Below are 12,006 nucleotides of genomic sequence, written 5' to 3'. Positions count from 1 at the left end.
GTGGAGCTGGAAGAGACCACTCAGAATTAAATCCAGACTCTAACCCACGAGCACAGCTAATTATGTAAAGTAGTGAAGTGGAAATAGGAAACTTCTGTAATCAATCCTTGCTTTCACTGTTGGCAAAACACTTCATGTCTTTGGGTCTCCAAATTTTTATGTGCCAAACAAGGAGAGTAGAGCAGACACTTGAAAAGTGCCTTTGGGGTTCTCTTTATATTCTCTTTAAAACTATGTGCTGGGTTTACTGCCTAAATCCTATCAGCAGGTAATCTGGAAATTTACATAATTGGCCACAAGGGGGAGAGCTCTAATTCTACATTAAGTCAGTTTCTACAATATGAAATAATCTTAGAGTTGGTGATAGGCTGTCTCATTTCTACTTCCTTGTGGAAGCTGGGGGAATTCTACTGCTTGAGATAAGTTTAACTGAATTCAAATGTGGTTTTGTGTCACTAAGTTATGATAAAGTCACTGAATGTAAAAATCTATTTGCAATAAGCAATAACTTTCTATGAAGGAATCTAGATGCCTCTTTAAATAAAATGAAGACAGTAAAATTTTTAAATTGACCCTGGGAGGATTTTTCCCTCCAAATAACATTATTTTAGTTAACTTCATGAAAACTATAATCTACTCTGAAACAAACATAAGAGCATGTCAATCTACTGTGAAGATACCCGTATCAAAATAAAAGAATTAGAATGGCACTGGCCACACCAATTTAAATGTTACATGTTCACTGCATATGTATATGTTGTATAAATACGTTCATTGGGATAAGAGCATTGAATGGTATATTTTCAGTATTAAAATACTCTGTACTCTAATTCTATGGAAAGTTTTATTCTAAGGAAACTATAACTCTCATTGGATTGAGAATTACCTTAGGAGTCTTTCTAAGACTTAATAAGTCACATTTTTTGACTTGATCAAATTAAATTATATTCGTAAGGTCTGAATATCATATTTCTGCATTTTAACAAATATACCCAAACATACACTACATGCCTTCCCTTTTAAAGACATGATATCAGTGAGCTGTATAGGAACCTCAATAATGCAGTGGTTACTGAAAACATATTTGTGTTCCCCCTTAGAGACAGTGTCACATTCTTTTAATATATTTTATGACAGCAGATCTTCCTTTGAGAGTGAATGAAATATCTTAAAAACCTCAACAAATGTTTTTATGAATGGAGGCTGAATATTAAGGTCACCAGTCAAATTAGAGTATATATTATATGGGAATCAAAAAAAAATAGATGTAGCTAAAATATTTAAATTCTCTTTGATTTATAAACCTTTTTAATTCATCTGTCATAAAAGTCACAAAATGTTTTTAGCACTGATGTTGTAGCTGAAATAAATATAACCCCCCCTAATGTGATTACTAGGAAGGGTAACTTTCATTTGAATAAACTCATTCCTATGTGCTCACTAGAGTAGATAAATAACTGTATAAATAGTTTAATTTATTTAGTCACTTTTTGCTTCTTTTCCAGTTATTTTCACAACTGACATCTCAAGAATCCTTTAAATGTAAAATAACAGTATACCAAGTAAATCAGTAATATTATTGAGATATTTTCTATAACTTCCTCCAAAAATGATTCAGATTTTTAATGTTTCTCTTTAGCTGACTGAATTACTTTTCAATCAATACTTTTCATATCAGAAAGTCTTAGAGACCAATAAAAGATCTATGCTAGGCAGTGTGCTAGGTCTATATCAGGAAGATATACACCTTACTGCTGCTTGGTATACCCAGTGACAAGCATGGTGCTTGGCCCCCTAGTAAATATTTACCAGTAGATATTTAATAAACATTAGTAACATAGATGAATGAAAAATAAATGATATGAAATGATATGTACGTATATGGATATATAAAATTATTCCTACTACATATTCCTACTACATATATATTATTGTTCCAGACTGTTATAATCACCCACCCAAAATGTAATGGTTTAAATTTTACAACAGTCATTTATCTTGTTCACAGACCTGCAATTTGGACAGGGCTCAGTGGGAACACGCCATCGCTATCACTCCACACATTGTCAGTTGGGCTGGCTTGAAATCCAGGGTTGACTGGAAGCCTAGAGTCTGGAATCACCTGAAAGTTCACTCACTCACATGTCTAGGGGTGAAACTGGCTATTGGCCGGGACCTTGGCTGGGGATGTCCTCTGGAAAACCACTTGGATTGCTCACAGCATATTTTTAGAAAGTTCCAAGAGCTAGCATTGAGATGATCATGGTAAAGTACATAGCATTTTTAGGATCGAGCTTTGAGGGTCACATGAGATCACTTCTGTTGTAGTCTGTTGGTTAAGGCAATTGCGAAAGTCTCCCATTTTTGGAAAATATGCCATATATATATATATAGTTTTACTTGTAAACTCCACTTTTATTGCACTTCCCAACCTCTCCTCACATTCAGGAGTCTTTTCTCTAAGGCATTTTTTTTTCTTTTTGCCTGGAAAGCATTTACTTTTACTTCCACTCATTTTGTTGCTGAACTTTATCCTCAGTAGATGGGTGCCTTTTCCTTTTTCTCATTTCAGAGTAAATAGCACAATCCTAATGAATACTAAGTGTTTAATATTTACTAAATTGATAAAATATTTGTAAGTTACATACTCTTTCTTGACCAGAAGAGTTACTTCATGTTTTATCTCAAATATACTCTTTCTGTTACTAAATTTAAATGAACAGAACTTCAAATTCAGCTAAGAGTAAAAAATGCCATTCTCTATCTAGATCTATAATACAAAATTTAAAAATAGAAACACTCTTTCCTGAAATCTGATTTTGACATGAAACAAGTGATGACAAATTATCTGCATATGACAAATTCGGGTTGTATACTGGGATTGCTTTTTTTCCCCTAAAGAGACTGCACATCAAATTATAAAGTAAAATGATACACAGTATTTCTTCTACTAAATCTGTTTCATGAGATATTGCAGTAATTTTGGATATCACTGAAGTCATCAAGGTAGTAATGCCACTTAATAGTTTGAACAAACTATTCAATTTTAAATGATGCATAAGAGCATTGATCCTAGGTGAAGAAAAGGATAGAGCAACTTAAAATAGGTCATACAGAAGTTGCATATCATTATTTGCTTCATAGGAAGTAAATTGAAAAAACATAACTGGGACGCCTGGGTGGCTCAGTGGTTAAGCATCTGCCTTCTGGCTCAGGGCGTGATTTTGGAGTCCCAGAATCGAGTCCCACATCGGGCTCCCTGCTTGGAGCCGGCTTCTCCCTCTGTGTCTCTGCCTCTCTCTCTCTCTCTCTGTCTCTCATAATAAATAAATAAAATCTTAAAAAAAAAAGAAAAAAACAATTTGTATATCTTATGTGGGATCAGTTATAAATGTTTTATAAGTGAGCATGAATTATGTTTTCTGTGTACCCTGCCATATCTTAGCATCTGGCAAATGTCTGTCATATGAAGTGTTCAAAAAATGATTTTGCATGAAAGAATATAGTGCCTTCTGACAGTGTAATTTCCTGTTGTCTCACAAAGCTACTGTGGTGTTCAGCTTTATAATAACCTCAAAATTCTTGATTGTGTAGTTCAGAATAGATGAGCCTTGGAACTAATTTCAAAGTTTAGGTTTTGTTTTCTGAATTCAGGAATCATATAAAGATTATCCCTTACATACTGCTAACTAATAATGATCATATCATGTCATATATCATAGCATATATTTACTTTTACACTTACTTGACTCTAAACGCAGGTTGCAAGCAACTCAGTGATGGTATTTTTCCACTGAATTTTATATTCTGAAAACAAAATGTTTTTTCCTGAAATTTGATTCTATGTGGTGGCAGCTGCTCATTGACCATTGTTGAAAGAATGAATGAGAATCTGAATCTGAGTATGTCCTTTATCATCTATACCTTTCCTTAAAAAAATTAAGCCACTTCACCAAAATGATGTTAACATTTGAACAATTGTTAACTTACTAAACTCCTACACCTATTAAAATATTTCAAACTTAATATCAGAATAAACATTAATTTTCAAATTTAGCTCAACATACTCTGGAAAGATTAATACATTACCTTCGTGTCTATTGTGGTGTTCTGGTCCTTTCTTTTTGAAAGAGAGAAGTAGCTTTAGAAATACTTTCCTTTTCTTTAAGTAGCATCAATTCCTTGAGAGATTGGACCACATCGACCACATCTCTCTCAATCCTAGAAATAGGTGGGAGCAGGCCATATCACATCAGAATCCAAAGTGACATGTATGGGCTTATTATACATGTCTATGAAAGTTTCTGGATCCATGAATTGTTCAGATTTGCACAAGTACTTTATTATTTGTTCAGGGATGAGCAGTTCAGGTGCAATTTGGTGCAAGTTATCCCCTGGTCCTTTAGCACCCACTTTAACAGTCTTTAAAAGGTGGAGTGCCAGTTTATGAGTCTGAGTGAGAAACTCTGTGATGACCTCCTCTAGGGACTGTGTCTGTGTCACATCATCAAGATACATGACTGGAACTTTCATTACTGAAACATGCCATTGCATGAAAAGTCTTGTTGGGATGTTATGGGATGCAACTATAATTTTCATTCGTTGGATAAAAAATTCTGTTTCATTCTGTTTATGGTTAAGATAATCCAAAAGAATTCGGTAAAGGGTACCACTGGAGGTCTCAAGGATATGCAGAATAGAAGTAGGATATACGAGCAAAAACCCTGTCACTGCTTCTCCTAGGTGATGTTTTAAAATTGACTGAAACACTTGCTCATAATAGTCAGAAATATCTTTTTTTTCTGTATTCAGTGTTATTGTGGCCACTAGAAACATCCTATGAAGAAGGAATTTCTTTAGCTGTAGTCTTTGCTTCTCTTCCTGAAGATGAAAGTAATTGCCACGTGGAATTTGTGGCATTAGAAGCGATTCCACTGGAAAAGTCCTTTTGTTGGTCTTTTGGATATGGCCTGGGAAAGCCATGATGGGTCCTATTTGTTCTTCCAGATGACTTCAGTTTTAGCCTATCACAATGTTTACATTATAAGGACATCTCTTCAGGGGTGAACTCTTGTATTTCTTCTTACAAAAAAAAAAAAAAAGTTACTATTTTGTCAAATGCTAGTGAATAGCCTAGCAAAATCCCTTCCCAGTATTATCAACAATACCATCTTTGAAATACAAGAGAATGCTAAAACATGATTCAAATTATAGAGATTGTTTAAAAGTTTACAACAAAATAACATTCTAATACACTGGCAAGTGGGGAGAAGAAAGAACATACTATAGAGCAGGTTAACTCTGTTTTTTGTTTGCATTATTATTTTCTCCTTCAACTTATAGTAAATTTTTTCTCAGCTCCCTTTCTTGAATCACATGTGTGCCTGTGCATACGTGTGCACACACATATGCACCCATACACATACGCACACAGGAATGTATCTGCCAACAGTCACTCACCGTAGCATTGGCATCACATTAAAATGTCTTTTCATATATGTAACTAATTACAGATTGTCCTTGATTTGTCAATTTTTTAAAAAGTGATATTTTCATGGTAATTCCTCCTTTTTAAAAATTTTAACTGGTCAACTAATTTTTAAAAATCTGGGGAATTCTCAAGTCCTAATTGGCTTACTTAATCTTTACTCAGTATACAAAAAGTTAATACTGTGGCTTGTTATAATACTGTTATTAATAAGAGTAAAATTTTGGAATAACTAATTTTGATTTTGTTTTTTTTTTTTTCCTATCAACAAACATCAGAAGTGGCTCTTTTTCCTTCCTTTTGTTGTTGTTGTGGGTATCAGATAATAAATTCTGTTACTTTTAACTTACTCTTCTTACAAATTTCTTTTTGTTTCCTCTAGGTCACCTTAACATTTCTCTCCTTCTTCAAGTTTTTCTTGCTTTTACCTGTCCTCGAGGTTCCACTTATCCTCCATCACTTTTCCAACTGCCAGTGTCCTGGGTGCTGCCAGCTGTCCTGTGTGTTCTATTCTTGTTTCCATGGTGCCCTCGTGAATCAGGATGTCAGTGGTGTTAAAGGGCAGCACACAAGGGCAAGTGCCATTTCTTAATTTAATGAGGGTATCACTCAACAGATACCTCAACATCACAGTAGAGAAATGAGGGCTTCTTTTGTGGAATGGCTTATTTGTAGCCTGGAGCCTTTGTAAGTCAGACAGATGGTTGACCTGAACATCATACTCTTTTCTTTTTTCTTTTTGTCCACAGTTTATGGAAGAGGAGACTAAAGCATGGAGTAGTTACATACCTTGCACACAATTCAAATGTCTTTTCAGCAGCCTCTCTAGTCCACCTAGGATAGAGGAGTATTGATGCATTAATTGAATAATTTAAGAGCGGAGTATTGATGCATTAATTGAATAATTTAAGAGCACATGTCAGATTCTGTGTAATGGTGACTCTGTTTTAAGAAAATTCTTCTATGGGGCACCTGGAGGGCACAGTTGGTTGGGCGTCTGCATTCAGTTCAGGTTGTGTTTCCGGGTTCCTGGGATCAAGCTCCCTGCTTAGTGGGCAGTCTGCTTCTCCTCCCTCTTTGTACTCTCTCCCTCTCTCTCAAATAAATAGATGAATCGTTTTTAAATTCTTCTATGAGGTTTTCTTAATTTAACGTAAATTTAAGTTAGTTTTTATAATAAAAATTAATACCATACCTTAAAATGGCATTCATGTGAGCTGTAACCATAATTTTAGAACAAGATTAGAAAACATCCTTATTCAATCTTTAAAAAGTAAATCTTACAGCACTCCCCGACCAAGATTTGTGTTATTCAAACTTATTATCTGGTTTTAATGATATACAGTAATGAGTTATCCCAAAAAGTGGAGGCTGAGATATGACTTAATAATTCCTTAATTGTGTGGTACATAAAAACTGAGTAATTTCTCATGGGGTTCACTTCATCACTCTCTGGAATGATAGTCTTTCCCAAAGCATACAGGAACTTGTCACTGCTTAGTCTAGGGCTTGTTCTCAGTCTCATTCTTCTTGCTTTGCAGAATGTGATTCTGTTGACCACAACCGCCTTCTTTCCTCCGTTGGTTTCTGTGACTCTGGACCTGCCTGAATTTCTTCCCAAATCTCTATTTATGGCCTTGTTCCTTTCCCTCTCACACTTAGCTCTGGGTAAAGCTGAGGCTCTGTGCTCATTGTACAGATCTCTTATTCTCCCTCTGTGCCCAAGTAGTTTAGCACCATCTTTTGTGAGGGCAGGTGGCTGGTGCTTGATGTCACTCTCACCTCCAAACTTAATGACTGACCTTGCTGATTAATCATGGAGGCTTTCCTGCTGAGGCCAGCCATGGAGTTGGACTCTCTCAGTCTAAGGCTCAGAGCAGGTACTGTTAGTTTATGTTGACAAAGAAGAAAAGACTAACTTTCCATCCCAGTATTTTTCTGCACAGAGGACTCCTAAATTGTAATCCTATTTATAACTCTTTTTCTTGGATGTACCTCTACCTTTTCAATTTAAAATGCCAGCATTTTAACTATGATTTTCTGTATATTTCCCTTGCAAGCACCTCATATGTGTCGCAGTTACACATTTTTCACTTATCTCCTACACCAACATCCTTGGTCTTATCTTTTCCTAAATGTTATCTCTCAACCCTATTCTGTCACTAGGTCTTTTTACTTTGAAATGTATTGAGGATTCTTGATTTCTTTACAGTTATTGCTCTTTATTTGGATTATAATCAGAATCTCCTGCCCTCAGTGTTTTTGCACCTCACTTGTCCAGCTGAGAGCATGAAACTTGAAGACCTATGACACATCTGCTTTGTAAAGTTCAGGAACTACTTATTTTATGAAGTCCTTCCTGTTTATCTTCCCTCCATAGAATGCTAGGAGAGGGCACTTCTCCCCTTCCCAGGTCCATAGCAGTTCCTGGCACTTATTTCCATTGCACAATGATGGGTTATAACAGAGAAAATGGGGACATGCAGCTATAGCGTTTGGTAACCTAATATTGACTTTGCTCAAAGTCAGTGGGAGACTTTATAGGGCATTGCTTCCCAGAAACCCTTTTTGAATGCACAAATTTAAATTTAGTCTTTTATATATAGATATGAGTTTCTTCTTCCTGACACTGTTCTTACTTATAGTACAATTTTTCTATCTTTTTGCCCCCTTTTGAGCTCAGTTGTGATTTATCTCTGCATGTGCATTCTTTATTTCCCTTCTCTTTCATATACCTTGGTTCCTCCAATATAAACCTAATAGAAAAATGACAATCTTTCATCATTATAATTCCCCATGTAAACCTTGCAAAATATCACTGAGCTCTTCTTTCTTCAAAAGAGAAATGATATCTTAATTAGTATTGCCTTGGAACATATGAAATTGTCATTTCTATAAGTTAAAAACTGATATTGACAACTATTTCATGTTTTAATTTTTTATTCCAGTGCAATTTACACTGTTATATTAGTTTCAGGTGTGTAATATGATTCAACAATTCTGTATATTTCTTAGTTTCATGCAGTTCAACTGAATACATTTTGAATCAGTAGTTTTTACATCATAGATAATAGTTTGACCTATATCTTCCCCATGTATCTTTCTATCTCTCAATACATGTTTAGTTGTTGCTTTTATGATTTTGTTTCATGGTCATGTCACATTTAAAGGCAACTTATCTTGTTTTCTTGCCTTTCATCAACCATACTCTTCAGTCAAGAGTAAAGTTTTGAGCAGATAGGAATAGAAACACACAGTTTGGACTGTGTGTGTGTGTGTGTTTTTTTTTTTTTTTTTGGCTGTACATGTAATGATAATTGTACAAGCTCCTTTTGATGGATACTCAACATTTGAATTTTCAGATGCCACAGTCCTGTGTTCCATTGATTAAGGGACAGTTATTTATCTTCAGGTGGCAACTTAAACAGAACTCCTCTATTCATCCCACGGAATAGAAAGAGATAGGTGGGGATGCCTGGGTGGTTCAGGGGTTAATTGTCTGCCTTCGGCTCAGGGTGTGATCCTGGGATCCGGGTTCGAGTCCCATATCAGGCTCCTTGCAGGAGGCCTGCTTCTCCTTCTGCCTGTGTCTATGTCTCTGTGTGCGTGTGTCATGAATAAATAAAAATATTTTTAAAATAAAAAAAAGAAAGACATAGACATTTGTTCTCCCAGTGTGATCTATTAGATAACTGAGTTTAAACAACGGACAAGTGACAGAACCTGAGTGGGAACCTACAATGTTGAGGAGTCTTCTTTCAGATTTTCTACCTATCTGACGCTCTTGTCCAACATCTCATATTAAGTATGCAGCATATATTTGGAACTCGTGTCAAGCACCCATCTTGCTATTTACTATATACTTTATGCTCTGTTTTATTTTCTGGAACCAAATGTTTCTGAATAACAAACTCCCTGTGTTATCTTTTTAAAGCAGAAAGAAAGGATTAAAAAGATTAAATACCATTAATTGGTTATTTACCATACGCCCTATGCTAGATGCTTTTACACATATTAATTAATTTAATCTTCACAACAGTCCTATAAGGTCGACAAAAATTTTGCTCACAATCAGTAGAAGAGGAAACAAAAGCATGGGTTATTTAAGTGCTTTACGCATGGTTCAGACATGCTCTCAGCAACCTTATCACTCTGTCTACCTAGGGTAAAGAGCAGATAAATTATTCCCTTTGTGTCCATGCCCACATGGCATTTTTTGCTTCTTTATGACAGAGCAATTTTTCTGGAAATGGAGGATACCTTGTGGTTTGGATAAAGGAAATTGAAAACTCTTAACTCATACTTGTAATTCAAAATTGATTTACTGTCTTTATTCTCTCATTCATCTCAGATTTATGTACACCTTTGGTGAACCAGGTCGTATCATGTGCATTGTAAGAAACACAAACATGGAAGACACCTGGTCCCTAATTTGGGGAGTTGAAAGTCTAGTAAGGGGTGTTGAGATATCCATGAATGACTACAGGGCAGGGGAAAACATCATAAATACAATGTGAATGATGGTCAGTGCTTTAGAAGCAAGATAGAAAGGGTGTCTAGTGTTTTGGAAAGCTTAATGAAAGAGCTTTTATTCGGGCATGCTCTTCAGGGGAACAGACTGGGAAGTGGCTTTGTGAATGTTTCTTGAATTCATTTCTTTAGATTGCAAGGATGTGCAACTGAATGACTTGTTTTCTACTTGGAATACCAGATCTTACTTTAACCTTTCGCTGGTGTTCATATACTGGAAAAACAGGAAACTCTAAATCATTTCCACTAACTTTCTGTCTGGTTTGGTATATCTAAATCATTTGTACTAAGTAAATGGCTGACAACTTGTGTGGAGGAGTCTTTTACTAGGATCACATGCTTAAACTATTAGGTAGACAATATATGCTTGACTTAGCAGAGAAAAAAAGTTTAGTATCAAATCACTAGATATTTGAAGATTTATTAAAAAAAAAAGTAGATCACCCTCTTCAGCATGGCTTCTCCTTATCAAAACCACTGTGGAGCAATGTATGGTAATTATTTATCAAGGAGAGCATGGGCTAAAAATACTTTGCTATTCAATTCAAGCATTTAACATATGTCTAGTATTTGTAGAAAAATGTGCCAGACACTCTGAAGATAATCTTGTAAATCAGATATTGTATCTGCACATGAAAAAGTCAATTCTATTAGTAGATCTGAAAGTCTACACAATTATGTTTAGTACAGAGCTGGAGAGAAGAAATACAATAAGAGCATAAACAATGAACATGGGAAAAAAAGTGTTGGAACAATGAAACCTGACTGAAAGAACTAGCATTTAAATTGGGCATAAGAAAAGATATGATTTGGGGTAGGACAGGGAGGGGATGGGGGCGAGGCAAGATACAGAACAGACTCTGTAAACGAGAAGCATGAAGAGCAGAAGGCACATATTGCAGAGCTGGGAAATGTGGCACTTGAGGAAACGGCAGTGGTCTTATTTAAGTAGAGTGTAGTTCTCAAACTATAGAATCTGCAGGTTTGTTAAACTGGAGATTCCTGGTCTCTAGCCTCCAAAAGTCTGAGACCGCTTAAAATGTGGTCCAAGAATTTGCATTTTTGACAAGTGCTCTCCCAGTGCCTCCACCTATTTCACTTTAAGGAAGAATGGGCTGGCAGGTGGTGATTTAAATGCTGGCTATCTATTAGAATCATCTGGTGGAGAATTAAAAAAGAAGCCAGCTCCTGGTTCTTATTTAATTAGTGTGGAAAGCAACTCTAGCGTATGTGTTTATGAAAGCTTTTCCAGGTGATACCTAAGTGTAAACCAGAGTAGAACTGCTAGCCCAGGCTGGAAGGTTAGCAGGGGAAAGACATGGGAGAAAGAGAAAATGGAAGTTGCAGCTAGTTTGTGGAGGACTTGGATATCTGCACAGAGGTATAAGTATTACTCTGTGGATGATAGAGGTTCCCGGGGATTTTTTGAGCACCTGTAATCATAACTGTGCTTTATAAAGTTGCCCATGATGGGTAGAGAAGTTAGGGACAAGAAATCCTGGAGGTAACCAGAACACTTTTAAGAATTATGCAGCTGGGAGCTGGGGGTGGTTGGGTGGCTCAGTCGGTTAAGCATCCTACTTTTGATTTAGGCTCCGGTCATGATCTCGAGATCCTGAGAACAGTCCCCGCATCAGGCTCTGTGCTGGGTATGCAGCCTGCCTAAGATTCTCTCTCCATCTGCTCCACCTTGCTGCCCACCCCCCCCCCCCCACACACACACCTTCTGCCCACATTCTCTCTTTCTCTCTCTCAAAATGACCCCTAAAATCGGTGGAATTTGGTGGTGATATTTGTTTTGCATTTTAAAAATTTTCTAAGCATGTCTCTGTTACTGTTCTATTCAGAAAAAAATAACATTAAAAAACCCAACAGGCTGTGATACTGGTTTGGCAAAAGGTAATACATATGTTGCTCTATTTGTGGTCTGGGCTAGTCTAGTTTGAGAGCCTGCTGAGGGGTAGAACTTGTGAAAGGGCAGATGCCAG

General features: G+C 36.3%; 2 protein-coding genes across 8 annotated transcripts in view; one reads left to right on the top strand and one right to left on the bottom strand.

Annotated features, from left to right (window-relative positions):
• The window catches only part of TEX47 (testis expressed 47), a 29,224-nt gene extending 23,214 nt beyond the window's left edge, over window positions 1-6,010 (bottom strand). For 4 of the 7 annotated variants that reach the window (XM_077857061.1, XM_077857056.1, XM_077857063.1 and 1 more), the window contains exons 1-2: window positions 5,839-5,989; window positions 4,090-5,082 (exon numbers count right to left, since the gene is read on the bottom strand). In XM_077857061.1, coding sequence (XP_077713187.1) covers window positions 4,222-4,983 — 762 coding nt within the window. In that variant the 5' untranslated portion in view covers window positions 4,984-5,082; window positions 5,839-5,989 and the 3' untranslated portion in view covers window positions 4,090-4,221. Of the gene's footprint in view, window positions 1-4,089; window positions 5,083-5,838 lie in introns of all 7 variants that reach the window. The other 3 variants (XM_077857058.1, XM_077857057.1, XM_077857060.1) reach the window with 3 other exon arrangements.
• Window positions 1-12,006, top strand: part of ZNF804B (zinc finger protein 804B) — a 493,317-nt gene that overhangs the window by 26,788 nt on the left and 454,523 nt on the right. The window lies entirely within an intron of this gene.

This window comes from Canis aureus, chromosome 18 (genome assembly GCF_053574225.1).
Source record: "Canis aureus isolate CA01 chromosome 18, VMU_Caureus_v.1.0, whole genome shotgun sequence".
Lineage (NCBI taxonomy): Eukaryota > Metazoa > Chordata > Mammalia > Carnivora > Canidae > Canis > Canis aureus.
Note: the sequence above shows the minus strand (reverse complement) of the source record. Positions and strands in the feature narration are given on the sequence as shown.